This window comes from Leuciscus leuciscus (genome assembly GCF_965113295.1).
Source record: "Leuciscus leuciscus genome assembly, chromosome: 7".
Taxonomy (NCBI): domain Eukaryota; kingdom Metazoa; phylum Chordata; class Actinopteri; order Cypriniformes; family Leuciscidae; genus Leuciscus; species Leuciscus leuciscus.
This window is the reverse complement of record NC_138731.1, coordinates 46,733,563-46,753,161: the sequence shown is the minus strand read 5'-3', so window position 1 is coordinate 46,753,161 and position 19,599 is coordinate 46,733,563. Positions and strand designations below refer to the sequence as shown.

The window sequence follows — 19,599 nt, the reverse complement described above, 5'->3', positions numbered from 1 at the left end:
TATTGCGCATCCTATCTTACTGGTGCTGTTCACTTTTCATAAATCAACATAAATGGAAAAAATAACATATATTTATATATAATATTTTAACAAATATGAAACTAAATGCACTTATTTAATGGCTACAACAGTACAGTAGGCCTACAGATTCTCTATTTGTACAAATTGCTGCACATTCATTTAATTCTGAATTTTGCACACACAAGTTGAAAGGCATTTGTTCAAATCAAGTTCACGGATAATTGTGCTTGCATTTATTAATCATTATGATACTAAAATCATAACAAAGTGGGCTATGCTATGTACAAAAAAAAAAAAAAAAATCAGATGAGCCCAGAACGCAATTACACGTTAAGTATTTCCCCCCATAGAAAACCATTATAAGAACGCTTAATGTGGCTTATTGCAGATTAGAATGTCCCCTTATTATGTCGAAATAACGAGATATTATGTCGATACTACTGATGTGTCCACCATGGTCTCCACCATGGTTAGGGATCTGACTGGCCAGCGTATTTAACTTTGCTGTCTTTTTGACATTTTTCCCCTGAGTGAATCGATCGAGGCTAACAGCAATCTCAACTAGCACAACAAGCGGGCAAGTCATGTGTCACCCATGTTCACATGTTCCGGCTCAAATTAAGCCCTGTGTAACACCCTTTTAAAATGTGAAAATCCTATTAATTTTGCTTTATTGATTTGAATGTTCTTTAATATTTTCTTTAATTTCAGTTTATTATTTAGCTTGGATTAGTTTAATACATAAAATTAATAATTCCTTGAGAGCATACGAATTGGATTACCACAAATGATCCATGCTGAATTCGTCTGGTCTGACTCAGTTCATCACTGATTGGGAGAGAACAGTTCAAACTTACTGGCTGTGGAAATCAGCGGGCGTGTCTCATTATACTATAAGCAAAACGCCGTAAAATAGCGCGCGCTCTGTGCAACCAAAACGGCGTTTTTTACGGCGTCATATGGCGAGATGAACGGCGTAAAAAGCGGCGCTTTCCATGCACACTAAAACGCCGTCAAATACGGCGTCATTGACGTATTTCGCGCGTCTTTTACGGCATTTATAATTACAACGGCGTATTTTACGGCGTCCAATACGGTTTAAAACGCCGTATTTGACGGCGTTTGGCTTTAAACGCGATCAATCAATGGCGTATTTCTGAGCCTCTTGGCTTGCCATACAACACAAACACATACAGAAACGCGCTGCAAATAGGACAGAACACAACGGAAATGTTTCCGGGGAACCCAATAAGTGACGGACGGACGGCTGGGACGTGCTTATTGCTCGTGAGCTTTACCTATGCCCTACTCTCTTAAAAGGGCAGACGGCAGAGCCCTTGAATTGGGCACTTTGGAGGGAGCGGGGCACTTGTGTGCCATTATGTTGATGAAGGGAGCAACGAAAGACAACGTAATTTCCTCATTATTTTCACCTGGGATGTTCCCATGACAACGCAGCGCGTGTCCATCAGCTGAATAGCCGTTCTTACCAGAAATATAATATTATTGCTGTTAACATAACTGTTGCAAATAAATATACATTTTATACAACAAAGTTTTTAAAATATGCGTTATATCCAGGGATGTAGTGGAGGCTAAACGCACGTAAACGCGCCTCCCAAAATTTGGAAATAGCGTTTGCCCACCTCCAAAGTGCGTTTATCCACCTCTACATTGCGTTTATCCACCTCTAAATTTCACGTTATTTGAGCGGACTTTGCTTTTCCAGTGCGTGATCGCCGATCGGTACATGATTCGAGCATTTGGGCCGTTAACTACAGAGCAGAACACGCAGCGCGCCGACACACACACACACACACACACACACACACACACACACACGGAACAAAGAGAACGGCGCACACACGTAGCAGAAAACACACGCTCGTGAAGTTATTAAACAAGCTGCGCGAGAATGAAACTTGATCGCAGCCGCAACAGGAAATCATTAAAACGATTTTTTACATTTTTTATTCATCACAGGCAGCTGGTTTAATGTAGGGAGCATGTCAAAACCCAACTGTACAAGAGATTCAGAGGGAATCAAGCCTGCACCAGGTTAAAGACTTCTCCCTCTACAGGGAAACACTGATCCACATTTTTCTGATAGACCAAACAACTAATCAATTAATCGAGGAAATATTCAACAGATTAATCAACTATGAAAATAACCCCAAATCCCTAATCATTATGCACAAGTGCATTGCATTGGAAGCCCTGGATATAAGCCTCCCTCTCTATCTCTCTTAAATATTTTTGTTCTCTCTGTTTTGTCATTTTGTAAACTTGATAGATTTCAACCATATTATTCCTTTTTGAGTCTCTTTAACAATAACTTAGATTAATGTATGAATTGAATAGTGATTGTGAAACCTATGATGAGGGAACAACCAGTGATACCCTTGGTAGTACCATCAAATGATAGCCTATAGCGATATCATCAGGATACACATACACCGTAGGCAGTGGCCCACCTTACCGGGTGATCAAGTTGTGGTCCACCAGAATTTATAGTTTACCCACCTCTTTCTTTTTACCACTACACCACTGGTTATATCTGTGTGTGTGTCTCAACTTTAAAACGTGCCGTCTCATATTTGGACCCTAGCTGCATTCTAACATTTCTTATGAAACTTATTTTAACATAACATGACAAAATGTGTACAATGTAACTGATGTATAGATTAATGTCTTTCCCTCATGTTATTTTTCTCTATTTATTTATTTATTTATTTTATTTTAGTCTTCAGCTCATTGTTCTTTTTAGTATTCTTATGACATTGAACATATTGTAAATACATTTTGTATATTGTATACAAAGTTGTATGCCATAAACGTGTCATCTCTGTATGTTTTGCAAAAAAATTTAATAATAATAAAAGTAGACAGCTGTAAGCGCGTCCTAGCCGGGTCCGTCACTTATTGGGTTCCCCGGAAACATTTCCGTTGTGTTCTGTTCTATTTGCAGCGCGTTTCTGTATTTGTTTGTGTTGTGAGTATTTGGAGCACACATGTGTTGTGAAACTGATGAAGATGTTTTCTTAATTTGCAGGTGTTTTCTATTTGCATGTGTTTTCTTCAGTTGCAGCGCGTTGAGCTCTCTCGGCCACCGTAGTATACGGTGATAGGCGTCGTATTCCTATAGGTAGATGTGGATCAGCTGATAGTCAGCTGATGCGAGCTTGACTAACGTGACCTGCCAGAACTAACGCTACGCTTGATGTTAGAAACGCAGTGGACAGTGGAAATATGTTAGAAACACAGTGAACAGTGGAAATATGTTAGAAACGCAGTGAACAGTGGAAATATGTCAGAAACGCAGTAAACAGTGTAAATATGTTAGAAACGCAGTGAACAGTGGAAATATGTTAGAAACGCAGTGAACAGTGGAAATATGTTAGAAACGCAGTGAACAGTGGAAATATGTCAGAAACGCAGTAAACAGTGTAAATATGTTAGAAACGCAGTGGACAGTGGAAATATGTCAGAAACGCAGCGAACAGTGGAAATTTGTTAGAAACGCAAAAATATTAGAAACGCAGTGAACAGTGTAAATATGTCAGAAACGCAGTGAACAATGGAAATATGTTAGAAACGCAGTGAATATGTTAGAAACTCAGTGGACAGTGGAAATATGTCAGAAACGCAGCGAACAGTGGAAATATGTTAGAAACGCAAAAATATTAGAAACGCAGTGAACAGTGGAAATATGTCAGAAACGCAGTGAACAGTGGAAATATGTTAGAAACGCAGTGAACAGTGGAAATATGTCAGAAACGCAGTAAACAGTGTAAATATGTTAGAAACGCAGTGAACAGTGGAAATATGTTAGAAACGCAGTGAACAGTGGAAATATGTTAGAAACGCAGTGAACAGTGGAAATATGTCAGAAACGCAGTAAACAGTGTAAATATGTTAGAAACGCAGTGGACAGTGGAAATATGTCAGAAACGCAGCGAACAGTGGAAATTTGTTAGAAACGCAAAAATATTAGAAACGCAGTGAACAGTGTAAATATGTCAGAAACGCAGTGAACAATGGAAATATGTTAGAAACGCAGTGAATATGTTAGAAACTCAGTGGACAGTGGAAATATGTCAGAAACGCAGCGAACAGTGGAAATATGTTAGAAACGCAAAAATATTAGAAACGCAGTGAACAGTGGAAATATGTCAGAAACGCAGTGAACAGTGGAAATATGTTAGAAACGCAGTGAACAGTGGAAATATGTTAGAAACGCAGTGAACGGTGGAAATATGTTAGAAACGCAGTGAACGGTGTAAATATGTTAGAAACGCAGTGAACGGTGTAAATATGTTAGAAACGCAGTGGACAGTGGAAATATGTCAGAAACACAGTGAACAGTGTAAATATGTTAGAAAATCAGTGAACAGTGTAAATATGTTAGAAACGCAGTGGACAGTGTAAATATGTCAGAAAAACAGTGAACAGTGGAAATATGTTAGAAATGCAGTGAACAGTGTAAATATGTTAGAAACATAGTGAACAGTGTAAATATGTTAGAAACACAGTGGACAGTGGAAATATGTTAGAAATGCAAATATGTTAGAAACGCAGTGAACAGTGTAAATATTCCCTGATCCCAGAATAGTGTCCCGCCGGAAGAGGCTTTACCAGCGTCTCTATTGAGGAGCTCATCCTGATCTCCTGCTCAGCTCAACGAAAGTGTTTAAAGATCTCTTCTGTTTTATGTACTGTTAATTTACATTTTTTATGTTGTTTTTCTGATGATTAAAGGTACAATATGCAAGAATTTTTTTGCCGCTAGAGGGCGCTACATTCCAAACAACAACAACGGCGTAGCTTGATGACGATGTGAAGGAGCGTGGAATGATGGGAACTGTCGTTTTAAACTCCACCGTGGATGTAAATCAGTCAGACGGGAATCGAAAAATCATGTTCATGGATGAGGCTAAGTTCTATTTTTATAAATGTTGCGTTTAATGACATGCTTTTTGTGGCGAGGGGGGCGTGGTTCAGCGCGGTCTGTAACGGGAGAGAGAAGAGACGAGCAAGTAGGTCAAGTGCAAAGTATTATTGGCGTGGAGAGCTTATAAGCCGCGCTGGAACGAGAGAGAGACTGGAGAGAAAATTGGACGCAGAGAAAGAGAACCGGTGGATCCGAGCTCTCATTTTTGAACTGTTTTGTGCCGTCGCGGTTGCCACGGTGAATGCGCGTTGTGCGCGGCTTTTGTTTGTTTTGCTTTATTTTAATAAAGTAGCCTACGAGTCCCAGTCACGCCGACCCCTGTCTTCTTCCTTCCTGACTCTTAAACCTCATCACACTTTTATTTCATTAAAATGAATAACCGCAAGAAAAGTAAGGTTTAATACTAAATTGGTTATCATAGATGTTATTGTATTTGTCGAATTCATTGTTGTGATAACGCTGCGCAGTTTTACGTGTTCTAAACAATTGTTGTAAAAGTACATTCGAACATACCCACATCATTTGCCAAAATACTGATTAATGTACAAAATACTGACTTTATGTATAACACATGCTATGTTTATTTACATGGCCATAAACACCAGACGTGATAAACAATGTCAATAAACTAAACACAAATCTAAAGCAATAATACTTTCCTTACATAAACATAACTATTACCGAATGCTACATTTGGAAAATATAAAATTAAGCATGCTTTGTCGACAGAACCAGCTGCAATCGGTAAAGAATAATTGTGTACCATAACGACTGCAAGAAACAAGCTAAAGTTTGTAGCTTGATAGACGCTACAACTACAACTTCCGCATTTGTCCAGGACTCCACGCAGTACGAGCGGAAACCGAGGGTGACGCGGATATGACGCAATTGACTGGCGACTCCCAGCTCACCCCTGTTCTAACGCCCCGTTTCCTTGGATAAAATCGCAATTTTCTCACGATTTAAAAATAGTTAGAAACATTTGGGATATTGTAAGTAATCAACTTAACAAAATATATAACACTGGCCTTGAGATTTTGGGATATTTTAATGCAAAATTCTTACATATTGTACCTTTAACATAAGATATGTTGTAAATACTTGTAAAAAGTACTTTAAGTAATGTATAGATCAATGTGATTTCATTTACAAAATTTTATTTATGTGACAAAAAAATAAATGTATTGAAGAATCTGTTTCATGTAAAAATAACTTGCATTACAAATATAAACAATGTACAGAACAATTACTTCTCTTTTATTTACAAATTATAGGTCACATTTAAAATATATATATATATATATAAACACTGTTTGCATTTTAATACATAAATGTTATTTCTCTAGCAATCTCACAAGAAGAGAAAACAATCTATCCATCATCTCTCTCCTCTCCTCTGTGTCTCTGATTCTCTCGATCCTCTCATCCTCTCAGTCTCTGTTTCTCCGGCTCCTGTCAAGAACAACAACAACAGCACAATACATTTCAGCATAGATGTGTCAATTAACTTGCTTGCTTTGTTTTTTAAGGTCTCCCCCTTTTATTTTTTACCACAAGGAAGTGACGATCCCCAGCAGGACCATTTTCTCCATAATTGTCCTAAGACAAGAGAAAAAGGAAACACTTTAGAAAAATATTAAGACAGGGAAGCAATCTTAAAATAGACAATATGACACAGCAGTACATTCATACAAAATACTTCAGAAATCATATTTCTGAATACTCAAATGTGGTTAAAACCTTTGTAGTCATGGCTTGCATGACAACACTACAAAAAACAACAAAGTGAAAGACTATTGTCTTCTCTACTGATTGTCTTATTGTTGTGGGCTTTGTATAGGGTGAGGGCTATTTGTTCTAATACACAAGAGAGCCTAGTGGAAATATTACAAATGAGTCGCTGCCAATCCACACTGGCCGAGTTTTACCCCGGTAAATAAATGGTCGTTGTCATCCCTCATTTAAAAAAACCTCATGTCTGCTCTATGCTCCCTAAAACAACACAAAGTATTAGAACTAGTTTTGCCTCAGACCACATAACAAATGAAGCTACACAGTGGTAATGCAGGGGTTAAGTTCACATTTTTAAGAAAGACCTGTGGCTTTTAAGACTTGTTTTAGATAGATATTTGAGTATATACAATACTTACATTTATATGTGAATTCCTCTGCCGCCAGAGAATCACCTGCCGTTTCCTTTGAATAAAAATCCTGTCATCAGCGGCGCAGTGAATTCTGGGGTCGCGCAGGTCCAACCCTAACCCTAACCCAGGGTCCATCTGTGTCCTTCAGGGCCCGAGGAACGGAGTGAGCATTGATGGCCCCTTCGAACTGGGACAGCCTTCGTCGCGCAATCGCCCTTCGAGCACAGCCTTCGAATCGGGACGCACCTCCTGTGATACGAACAGTTACGATGGCATCATTGTTCGCGGGCAGCATGAAGGCCAATGAAGGCATTACTGGAATTTACATTAGTCTGGAATTACCGACGACTCGTTTCAGTTCAGAATCGCTTTTGTCTTTCGGGAGGGAATGGCTCTGTCCCAAACGGACCCTAAGCCCTCGTGTCGGGTCGCAGTCGCTGTGGAGCTCACGGCTCAGAAGAAGTGCACATCGAGGGCGATTATCACGGGACACCCTACGGTCCTGTGGACTGAACGGACACGAGTACACGACGGCGGCCATCTCTTAAGTCCTCAATAACTCCAGTTATCTGCACTTTGATCTTTGAAACTTTGCAGATCTTTTACATTCACAAACAGCTTTATTACTCACTATATGAAAGGTGATATCTCAAAAAGCATCATAGGGGCACTTAAAAAACAATCTCTGTCTCTTCACATTGCTACATTTTTCTAAATGTCATGAATTGTTAACAAGTATTCATTACTTCAATGAGCTCATTGTTTCTAATTTAAATTATTACATTAAGTTAATATATTTTTAGCTAACTGTGATTATGTATGTACATTTCTGAAATACATAACTTCTGATAACAGATCACTCTAAAATGTAATGTGGATTCATGCATTTTCTGTAAAGCTGCTTTGAGACAATGTGAATTGTGAAAAGCGCTATACAAATAAATGTGAATTGAATTTAATTTAATTGAATAGTAAATACGCAATTCATATTGTACATAAAACATGTAAACATATTTGGAGTAAAAATCTTAAATAAAACACATTAAGCAAGAAATATATCACTGCACAACATTATAAACACAAGAGCACAAATGTGAAAAAATGAAAAAAATCATAAAATCTTTTGGTTTTTATTTACATAATTTCTGTATTATTTTTTTATTTCACATCTGACATAGTATTTACAGCTTTCTATTTTGTGTCCACAGAATGACTGGTGTGCAAGAGCTCAAGTTCTCTTCATCTTAGGCTGCGTTTACACTTGGCATTAACATGTGACCTGTATCCGGATGTTGTCCACACACACATTGAAAAGACCAGTGTAAACGCGCTTCTGATGGGAATGTTCTCCGATCAGCGTGTCCAGGTTAGGAGGTAGTCGAGGACATATTGTGATCGGATCTCACTGTAATGTAAACGCAATCCGGCCATCGTGTGTCTGCATTCACAGGTGGACGTCGACGTCCCCCCCCGCCCCCGCCCCCGCCCCCCACAGCTGGCAATGTTCTCGGACCCATACGTTTCTCTGTACCGTTTCCATTACGGCATCTATCCTCATTATTAGTACTTGCAGCCTCTTCATCCTCCTCATTTTGTGAGATTTGTAAAATGTACCCCGACTGAAAATTGTTTTAGGTTGTAATCAGAGGAACAATTGGGCTCTAGAAGTAAAAATCGAAAAAATGTACCTCCATAAAACAAATATACACATATATATTCAAAATGCATCAAGGGATAAGTGGTTTGCCTCCAAAAATAAACAGAACAGACTGAAATATTGAGATTCATGTGGAAGTTGGCATATTTGGCTTATCTGTTGATATTTCTTTACTAAAAAATTAAAATAAACCTCTGGAACAAAGGCCGGTGGAAAGGTGCTGTCCCTGTTGCGCTCTATAGTTAAAGCCAAAGCTAAAGCTTCTTTTCACCTCCAGATTGCTGACTGCATCACTTCAAGCTAGAAACTAAACCAATTCCTGTTTTTGGATTTTCCTCTGACAGGCATATGGTAGCGCACTTCCCTCCAGAAGCGTGCCGAGGGGTTGAGAGAGGTCACACGCTCCTCCATCTTCCAGTCGCAGCACATCCGCCTCTTCCTTCTCTTCCAGGCTTGTAACGCTCCCTGTTTCTCCTTGAGGAGTCTCACTGAGTGAGGCAGGCGGTCGGGCTCTCGGATCTCCTCCAGCTCCAGGAGCACGATGCTGACGGTGTTCTCCACGAGCCCTCGGTACAGGCCCGTCTGCTGCTCGGCCCACTCCAGCGCCTCGGGACTGCAGAGAGACGTGGAGGTGTAGAGGAGAAGAAGTCGACGACAGCGGGTCAGAGCCTCCTCTACAACATCCACCACCGCTGGAAACATGAGGAGGACAATCAGCCGGGCAGAACATCGGGATTAAACCTAACATTAGGGACGCACTATGTATCGGCCACCATATCGGTGTCGGACGATATCTCTTCATTTTGAGTGTTATCGTTATCGACCCGATAAAAAGATTTGCCCGATATATTAAAGCCGATAAATAATGGATTATTTCCTTCAGATGCGCACTGTTCAACATGATGGTTTTAAATTGCTTGAAATATGATTGAAATCACTTCATAAAAGGAAAATACAGTTCAGTGCAACATGTGCAGCGCAAGTCTGTCATATCGGCTACATAAAATTATGACGAGAACATTATTATAATTGTGTTTGGGATGTGACTTTTAATGGTGAGACTTGTGTTTTTGTAATCAGGCTCTCAAAAATGATATAAAAATTTGGATTTAGATTTATCGGCTAATACATTGGTTATCGGCTTTAATATATAAATAATTATCGGTTATCGGTATCGGCCAATATTTTAATATCGGTGCATCCCTACCTAAAATGTATGACTTATTACACAGAGGGGACATGAAATAACATGCACCAATCTTATTAATTATTATATAATTTTTCTTGATTACTGATTTATTATTATAAAATGTAGTTTCATATTAACAAAAAAAAATTTTTTTTTTAAGTATTATTATTTAGTCATGTTTATATATAAAAATCTAAAAAATTTGGGCCAAATTGTGCAGCCCTACTAACAACCAGAGAAAACCACATAAATTTTTTTCCTAAATCATGCAGCCCTAACCCAGACTACTGTAATACAGCTAATGTTTGTATTGATTTCCAATGTGATCACAAGAAGAACCGCTGGTTTAGATTACAGTGCTTTGTTTTTTTGCTAACTCTTTACCTTCTCCAGGTAGACCGTCCCGGCCCAGGATGAAAAGCTTATAACCGTACCGGCCCTCCAAGACCTGTGGCAAAGTGCTCATTGCAAACACCTCAGCCTTTTCACTCGAGCCATCAAGGACTCTCGGATAGGCAATGTAGGCGTCATACTGCTTACCATCACCATCTAGAAGAAACAACATCAGAAACACAGTTTCAGCATGTCCTGTAATGCTGTGATAGCAGGGGAAGGTGTGAACTCTAGTTAATGTAACTGCGTTATTTCCAAGTAACTGCTAACGTGCGAAAGTATACTTCCTGTTTATACGAGTACCTGTGGTTTTGTAGAAGAATGGAAACACAGTCCGGACCCACAAGGCCAGTTCCACCTTGAATACGGTGCACAGAGAAACTCCCACCACGAAAAGCAGCGCCACCGATCCCAGGAGAAGCCCGAGAAGCAAGAAGAGATTCGGATCTGTGGATGTGGAAATCTGTTTATGTGTTGCTGGTATAATAATAGTGAAAGTAGATCAAATGCTTGCTTATAGAAATTTTATTTTTCACATGCCAATCTTCAAAATCATTTGAAAGCAATACACACTTTAAAACATGTCATTCTGTAAACACAGAATAAATAATAAATAACTATTAAATAAATAAACAAGACAAATGTGTCATGAAAACGATGCCGGTATCTAGTGAACAAGTAAATAAATTACTTAATAAAATAATGGAGAAAGGGGCATTCAAAATGTTATTCAAAAAAGTAAATAAATAAATAAATTAGGTTTGTGGTTGAATAATAAAAATATTAACACATATATTAACACCTCAAGTCCACGTATCTTTATGTAGAATCAACATAAATGAGGTATAATTATTAATTTAATATGTTCAATAATTCAAATGATTATTTTTGAGTGATTTAATTTATAGTCAACCATTAAAACTTGAGACAAACCAATAGATTTTCCAAAATAAAACCACAAATATGGTGAAGACTCGTGAGTTTGATGGTTTTCGCTTCCTCTAAATCTCGGCCACTCCGACTAAAGGAGAAACACCCATTGCTCATTTAAACAGTTAACTAGTCACTGGTCTGTCGACATCTCAAAGCGAAAGAACAACAGCCGATAACAAAATGATATTTGATGCAGCAAGATTTTGGACCAATAAAGTGTTAAATTGGTTTAACACCGTTTCTGTTAGAACGGTGTTGTGTTAGCGGCCTCTAAGTTAATGACTAATGATCGTTGCGACGGAAGTGAATCAATCAAAACTAACTTTATCTGGACAATAACTTTATTCTAGATCGGCTGTAAAGCCTAAACAATCTCTGTTACTTTATATTCCTATTATCACTGTAAAGCTGCTCTGAAACAATCTATATTGTTAAAAGCGTTATATACATGAAGGAGACTTGACTTGACTTAAAAAGCAGTGAGGGTGTGATGGTGTGATGCTGTGAGGGTGTGAGTGTGTGATGCTGTGAGTGTGTGATGGTGTGATGCTGTAAATGTGTGTAATGCTGTGATGCTGTGATGGTGTAATGGTCTGAGTGTGTGATGCTGTGAGTGTGTGATGGTGTGATGCTGTGATGGTGTGAGTGTGTGATGGTGTGAGTGTGTGATGCTGTGAGTGTGTGATGGTGTGATGGTGTAAATGTGTGTGATGCTGTGAGTGTGTGATGGTGTGAGTGTGTGATGGTGTGAGTGTGTGATGCTGTGAGTGTGTGATGCTGTGAGTGTGTGATGCTGTGAGTGTGTGATGCTGTGAGTGTGTGATGGTGTGAGTGTGTGATGCTGTGAGTGTGTGATGCTGTGAGTGTGTGATGGTGTGAGTGTGTGATGCTGTGAGTGTGTGATGGTGTGAGTGTGTGATGCTGTGAGTGTGTGATGCTGTGATGGTGTAAATGTGTGTGATGCTGTGAGTGTGTGATGGTGTGAGTGTGTGATGGTGTGAGTGTGTGATGCTGTAAATGTGTGTGATGCTGTGAGTGTGTGATGCTGTGAGTGTGTGATGGTGTGAGTGTGTGATGCTGTAAATGTGTGTGATGCTGTGAGTGTGTGATGCTGTGAGTGTGTGATGCTGTGAGTGTGTGATGGTGTAAATGGGTGTGATGCTGTGAGTGTGTGATGCTGTGAGTGTGTGATGCTGTGAGTGTGTGATGCTGTGATGGTGTAAATGTGTGTGATGCTGTGAGTGTGTGTGATGCTGTGAGTGTGTGATGGTGTGATGCTGTGATGGTGTGAGTGTGTGATGGTGTGATGCTTGAGTCGCACCTGCAGGAACGAGTGAGAACTGTCCGATCAGGGTTCCTCGGCTGCTGAACACCATACAGGTGAAGTTTAGATAGAAATCTTCCTGCCAAACATCTGACACGGAGAGTGTGCGCACTAACACAAAACCATCCTCCGTTCTGCTTTCACTTTAAGAGGAAAGGACACACAGTTACATTTTCAACTTAAAATGATATTGCTTATAACTCATCAATATAACATTACATTCTAATAAACAGGAATATTTACCTATATATATTCTTTCTCCAAATCATTTTAATTCTTAAAATAAATCCCACACAGAAACTGTGAAAACTGAGTAATTATACGTATGGTTCTACTGCTGGTAATAAAGTTTTTATCTTTTTACAATTAGTAATTTTTACATTTTATTTTATTTATATTATTAATATTTTATGTCTATATCAGGCATGACTGAAATCTAATATTTAAGTAATGGCATATATCACAATGCATAACTGACATAATTTTGACTGGGAAAAATGTATGAAAATGTTTTCAATATCAAATAATCATGTGGTAACAGCTATTTTTGTATTATCCAATTATTGAAATACATTATGTAGCCCCTCCAGCTCGAACCGCCCGCTCTAAGCGAGACTCGAACCCGGATCCGTACGCATGCGCTCAAACATGGAGGATAAAGACCACAGTCTCTTGAGATCAGGGGAGTGAGGTTTACACACACACACACACACACACACACACACACACACACACACACACACACACACACACACACACACACACACACAACGTCTGTTACAGTGACAAATGAAAGGTGCTTTGTTTATTTTGAGTATTTTCTCTTTTTTCTTGTAGGAACTTTATCAAAAGATTGTTCATAATAAATATATAAATCTAGTCTGTATAGTTTCAAACAAAAAAAAGGATACTTCATTCAAACTTCATTTCCTGTCTTTGTCTTATCTGAACCACAGCTAAATTCAGTACTCACTTCATGCGTTCCTGATGAATGCGATGCGACACGTTGTTGGTGATAAATTCCTCTTCAGATCCCAAGAGACCTTTCCACAGCACTGACACCACGGTAGTGCCTTTTCCCGGCACAGATACAACACAATCCTTCCTGAAGGATGAACCTGAAAAACATACAAACACAGCTGGAGTTTATAATATTCTCTGACTCTCACAGGACACACACACTCTTACAGTTTTAGCTTCGGTAACACTTTACAACAAGAGCCCATTAGTTAACATTCGTTCATGCATTAAATAATATTAAATAACAATGATCAATACATTTTCTACAGAATTTATTCATCTTTGTTAACATTAGTTAATGAAATTACAACTGTTTGTTGCTAGTTCTTTTTAGCACGGGTTCATTAAATAATATTAACAGACACAACTTATAATTTTAATAATGCATTATTAAATGTTGAAATTTACATTTAAGAAATGGGTAACACTACAATAAGGTTCATTAGTTAACATTAGTTAACTACCATAGTTAACAAGAATGAACAATACTTCTACAGAATTTATTAATCTTAGTTGATATAATTTCAACATTTACTAATGCATTATTAAAATCAAATGTTGTATTTGTTAACATTAGTTAATGCACTGTGAACTAACATGAACAATCAATGAACAGCTGGATTTTTATTCACTAACATTAATAAATAATGTAACAAATGTATTGCTCATTGTTAGTTCATGATCGTTCATACATTAAATAATGTTAACTTATGAACCTTATTGTAAAGTGTGACCAAGAAATGTTTTAGAAGTATTGTTCATGGTTAATGTCAGGAAATTGAACCTTATTGTAAAAGGGTTACAGTGAATTTAGTTGCAGGATGTGGTTTATTGCTCAAGTAACTGAACTTTGAGTGTACAGAACATATGAGTAGCTTAAAAAAACGGAGATAAATAAAAGATACATGAATAAATAAATATATTCTGATAATTAAAAGAAATGTCCAGCTTACCTCTCTCAACTTTGATGATCTCATTAACTGGCTCAATCAACCTCGGTTTCTTTAAATATTCATCTGTGATAATTATAAAAAAAGAACAAATTAAAAAGCGAATTAACAAAACATTGAAAAAAATGCTTTAGTTTTAGTTTCTTATTAATTAAATTGAGATAAAGTTAACAAAGCATTTCTGGAGCAGTTATGTGTTATGCATGATTATTCACATCCGTTAATCAGAGCTAAATATGTGTGTAAATATGGTCTGATGTCATACACTGACCGGTGTCTCTCTGATCCCTCTACTGGTGGTTTACTTTTATATTTAAAATAATTATTTAATCGTGGTTAAAGAGATAGAATACGTGGACAGTGGAAGAAAGAAAATGACTATTACGGGTGAAATATGAGATAACATTGTTAAATATAACAGAGATGATAAAGTAATAGCAATTGTGTTGCATGAAATGCTTCGGACTGTCTTTTTTCCTCATAGTTCTGATTGTTTCTTTGAAACTCCAGGCCACCATGTGCTCTTGTGATTCGTTCAACAATTTATACAAGAAAAGAAATCTGAATAACACTTCTTCACTTTAAAAAGAAGTGAAAGCAAATCACTCCGCCCAAGTAGCAGTGCTTCGCCTTCTGAGAATATAGTTCCCAGTATGTATGCGGTTAGAAGATGGCTGTGTCTCATGTGACCTTGTTATTTGTACACACTGTGACTATACAAATCACAACATGTAAATAGGAAAATGCTGGCGTTATTTTGTCACTTATTGGGAGCAGTATGCTAGCTGGAGCCATTTACCTCCAGTCTTTGTGCTAAGCTAGGCTAGCGGTGGGTGCGTCAGACAGAGTTACGGCACGCACTGAGATGAGAAGGGTATGGACTTATCTAACTCTGGGGGATACGGTGAATAAGGTAAAGTCCCAAAAAGTCGGCATGTTCCTTTAAAGTAGGGTTTCTCAGACTCGGTCCTGGAGGGCCGCTGTCCTGCACAGTTTAGCTCCAACCCTGACCAAACACACTTAGCTGTGAGTTTCTAGTGATCCTGAAGACATTGATTAGCTTGCTCAGGTGTGTTTGATCAGTGTTGGAGCTAAACTCTGCAGGACAGCGGCCCTCCAGGACCGAGTCTGAGAAACCCTGCTTTAAATAATGCCCATTGTGCAGTTGTGGTAGATTTTTCTCTATGTCGCACCTGACCTAACCTAACCTGGGTCTCGTCTACAGTCGCCGTCCCCGAACGTCTACAGTCCAGGTTAGTTTCTCAGGGTCTCGTCTCCAGTCGACGTCGGCCGAGTCAGTATTCCCTAACTTGTTCCTTTAACTAAATTGCTGTGCAGCAATAACCAGACAGACTTCAGACAATGTCTTTTAAATGCTTTAATCGGGAGAATTCCCGAGCAGAGAATCTCTCACAAGAAGAAGCACGGCCGGAGGATCTCAGACGAATTTCAGAGAGAATCCCACCAGCAAACAGGAATACAACAGGTTTTATAGGATAAAGACAGACACAACAAATAAGATCATCGTGACTAACATGTCACCTTCTGATTGGTTCAATTGTGGAGAATTTTCCACAACACAAATTGGCAAAGAACAGAACGTTTTGGTACATTTTGTCCAAAGTGTTAGAATGTTAGACCTAAAAAGTGAAGTAAGGTTAGATGTTAGAATTATGATTAGTTTGATATACAGTTTACTTTTTTATTCATTAAAAAATCCATCACACAGTAAACGCTCACCGTTAACTTCACACTCTACAGATTCAGCCATTTCACCGACGACTCCACCTAAACTAAAGGTCAGTTTGCAGGTGTACAATCCAGCGTCACCAAGGTGCACCTTGCGTATGTTAAGCAAATCCTCATTTGGAACAAACTTCTCATCTTCTTGAAGAGGCTCACAGTTCTGAGAACCAGAGAAGACAGCAGACACAGACGAGACAAAGGAACAGAGTTTATATTGCACAGATCCACAATAAAGATGGTGTATTTTGTTGTCATTTTCTCAACTACCCTCTGAGGATATTTACATTTACATGTATGTGTTTGGCAGTAGTGTTCATTTTATCAGCTATTTTTTTTATTTAGCCTTGTCCTGTTTTTGTCTAGTCAAGTTTAAGTCGACTAAACGTCTGGGAAATTTCAGTCTAGTTTTATTCAACGTAAACTTTTTTCATTTTCGTCATGCTGCATTATGCTGGTCAAATTGATAATCACATTTATTTTTCTCAATTATAATCAAAACGACTGTAGTCATTTTAGAATTGTTTTTTTATTTCATCAGAATTATCTCACTTGCACGTAAGCACTAATAGGCATTAGTAGGCATGTATTTATTTGACCTCATCTAGTGTAGGCTATTTATCATAAAAATAAACACACTCTTTACATTTTGAAAACTGATAAAACAAGAAACTTCCCTCAAAAATAAAAACTGTGGAATTCCACAGAATTAAGTGCATTTATTATGATAATATAGTCGAGATCATGTTTGGATTTATTACAGTTCATCACTGAAGCTTTGATGGCAGATTGATTGCCAGATTGAGAAGATTAAGTAAAACACAGGGCAGAAAATGGTTTCCTTTTAACAGAAAAGCTCTGATTGGGGATTTAAGCTCTTGACATCTGGCAACCACAAGCATGAAAGCTCGTAGTGTTAAAAACGGTCTGTAACATTTTGTGTATTATGTGTTTTTTACTATATTTGAGTCTTGTCTTTTCATCAACGATATTGCATGTTGATATAGTCACAATTATCGTTGATGAACAGTGTCATCTCGTCTTAAAATAATGGTAGTCGCCGAACATTTTTCATCATAGTTTTCGTTAAGGAATTAACACTATGCTGCATTGAAGGTGTAAATGTTGAATCAGTCCATAAGAATTCTCCTGGGAATCGAACCCATAATCTTGGCTCTACTGTTAGAGCTTCAGGAAAGCAAACACACACAAAGACATAAGTACATATTAAAAAACATCAGCATGTTTTTTCAAAACAAAAAACAACGGTCATCAGTTAACCTTCCTCATTAGTTCCCCTATTTATTTCTAGAGTTTAGTTTTCTCCTCTCTCTCGTCTCAATCGGTCACGTTCTCTGTTCCTCCGCTTCTCCGGTTCTCCCGCCGGCGCCTGGGAATCGAGCTGCCCAACACTCTCTGCTGGACCTAATTATTTTCTGTTGGCTGCTTTTGCCCACTGTGTGCAAATTATCCATAAACGAGTTTTTGTTGTGCTCACAACATAATCTCGTCCTGATCCTTGAGATGTATCAAATACAATTAACTTACAATTTACCCGGAACAGAACGATCATACAATCGTTCACACTACTTACCGCTTGCGGGAATATAACGTTAGTTGAAATCGCCCCCTTCGTCAGTATGAGACGCCGAGAGAAGCCTGGCTGCTTGATATTGTTCCAGGTTAGAAAAAAAGTCCGCGGTGAAATGGGCAGAGCAACTAACAACTTCGAATTAAACTGTAGCGGTATCCGATTATATATAGATAGATTATAGATAGATCTGCCATTTTCCCTATGATCCTCCTCCTGCTTGTTTCTTCACCTGCAGAACTTCTGATGATTCGGCTGTGCAGTTTCGCCTGGCACTGAGCATGGGCTAGCATATGCAAATTTTTGGAGGCGTACATATTAATGATCCCAACTGTTGCGTCACAGTTGGTGTTATGTGGAGATTCACCTGTTTTTCAGGGGTGTTTTTCAAAAACGAGATTTAAATAAGAAAGAGAAAACTATGGTGTTTGAGACTCACTGTATGTCATGTCCATGTACTGAACTCTTGTTATTTAACTAGGCCAAGATAAATTCAATTTCACATTCTAGGGCACCTTTAAAAGGTCAAGGGAAATATGAATATGTTGTTTCTGTTCAACAGAAAAACAACATTACAGGCGAGTAATTAATGGCAGAACTGTTTTTTCTTCAAGGCCTCGATGGCGACCCTGACCCCGTATGGAGATAATGATGTGTTTGTACCTTGTACCACTGGATGGAGGGATGATCCACACTCCTGATGTATCTCCTCAGAGGACAGGAGAGGACATCGTTCACACCGGCACTGATGCTCTGGAATCCCCGAACCGGTCGCTCACAGTCTCCAGACGTCATCTCGCTCACCACCAGCACTGCGGCCTGTCTGTAGCACTGACTCTGAGTCCTGAAGACGACACACAGACGTTTATAATGAGACTGTGTGTAACACTGACTCTGAGTCCTGAAGACGACACACAGACGTTTATAATGAGACTGTGTGTAACACTGACTCTGAGTCCTGAAGACGACACACAGACGTTTATAATGAGACTGTGTGTAACACTGACTCTGAGTCCTGAAGACGACACACAGACGTTTATAATGAGACTGTGTGTAACACTGACTCTGAGTTCTGAAGACGACACACAGGAGTTTATAATGAGACTGTGTGTAACACTGACTCTGAGTTCTGAAGACGACACACAGACGTTTATAATGAGACTGTGTGTAACACTGACTCTGAGTTCTGAAGACGACACACAGACGTTTATAATGAGACTGTGTGTAACACTAACTCTGAGTTCTGAAGACGACACACAGACGTTTATAATGAGACTGTGTGTAACACTGACTCTGAGTCCTGAAGACGACACACAGACGTTTATAATGAGACTGTGTGTAACACTGACTCTGAGTTCTGAAGACGACACACAGGAGTTTATAATGAGACTGTGTGTAACACTGACTCTTGAGTCCTGAAGACGACACACAGGCGTTTATAATGAGACTGTGTGTAACACTGACTCTGAGTCCTGAAGACGACACACAGGCGTTTATAATGAGACTGTGTGTAACACTGACTCTTGAGTCCTGAAGACGACACACAGGCGTTTATAATGAGACTGTGTGTAACACTGACTCTGAGTCCTGAAGACGACACACAGATGTTTATAATGAGACTGTGTGTAACACTGACTCTGAGTTCTGAAGACGACACACAGGAGTTTATAATGAGACTGTGTG

The 19,599-nt window shown here is 38.8% G+C and overlaps 1 protein-coding gene and 1 long non-coding RNA gene across 4 annotated transcripts in view; one reads left to right on the top strand and one right to left on the bottom strand.

Annotated features, from left to right (window-relative positions):
• Positions 1-8,230: 8,230 nt before the first annotated feature.
• Positions 8,231-19,599, bottom strand: part of LOC309503277 (interleukin-1 receptor type 1) — a 95,874-nt gene continuing 84,505 nt past the window's right edge. For all 3 annotated transcript variants that reach the window (XM_082176003.1, XM_082176005.1, XM_082176004.1), the window contains 8 exons: positions 18,580-18,760; positions 16,323-16,488; positions 14,586-14,648; positions 13,586-13,730; positions 12,610-12,755; positions 10,659-10,802; positions 10,347-10,511; positions 8,231-9,465 (listed from right to left, as the gene is read on the bottom strand). In XM_082176003.1, the coding sequence (XP_082032129.1) occupies positions 9,074-9,465; positions 10,347-10,511; positions 10,659-10,802; positions 12,610-12,755; positions 13,586-13,730; positions 14,586-14,648; positions 16,323-16,488; positions 18,580-18,760 (1,402 nt within the window). In that variant the 3' untranslated portion in view covers positions 8,231-9,073. The remainder of the gene's footprint in view (positions 9,466-10,346; positions 10,512-10,658; positions 10,803-12,609; positions 12,756-13,585; positions 13,731-14,585; positions 14,649-16,322; positions 16,489-18,579; positions 18,761-19,599) is intronic.
• Positions 14,591-16,166, top strand: LOC309503285. Its single transcript, XR_014207599.1, has 2 exons — positions 14,591-15,275; positions 15,429-16,166. It is a non-coding gene; the product is annotated as an uncharacterized lncRNA (long non-coding RNA).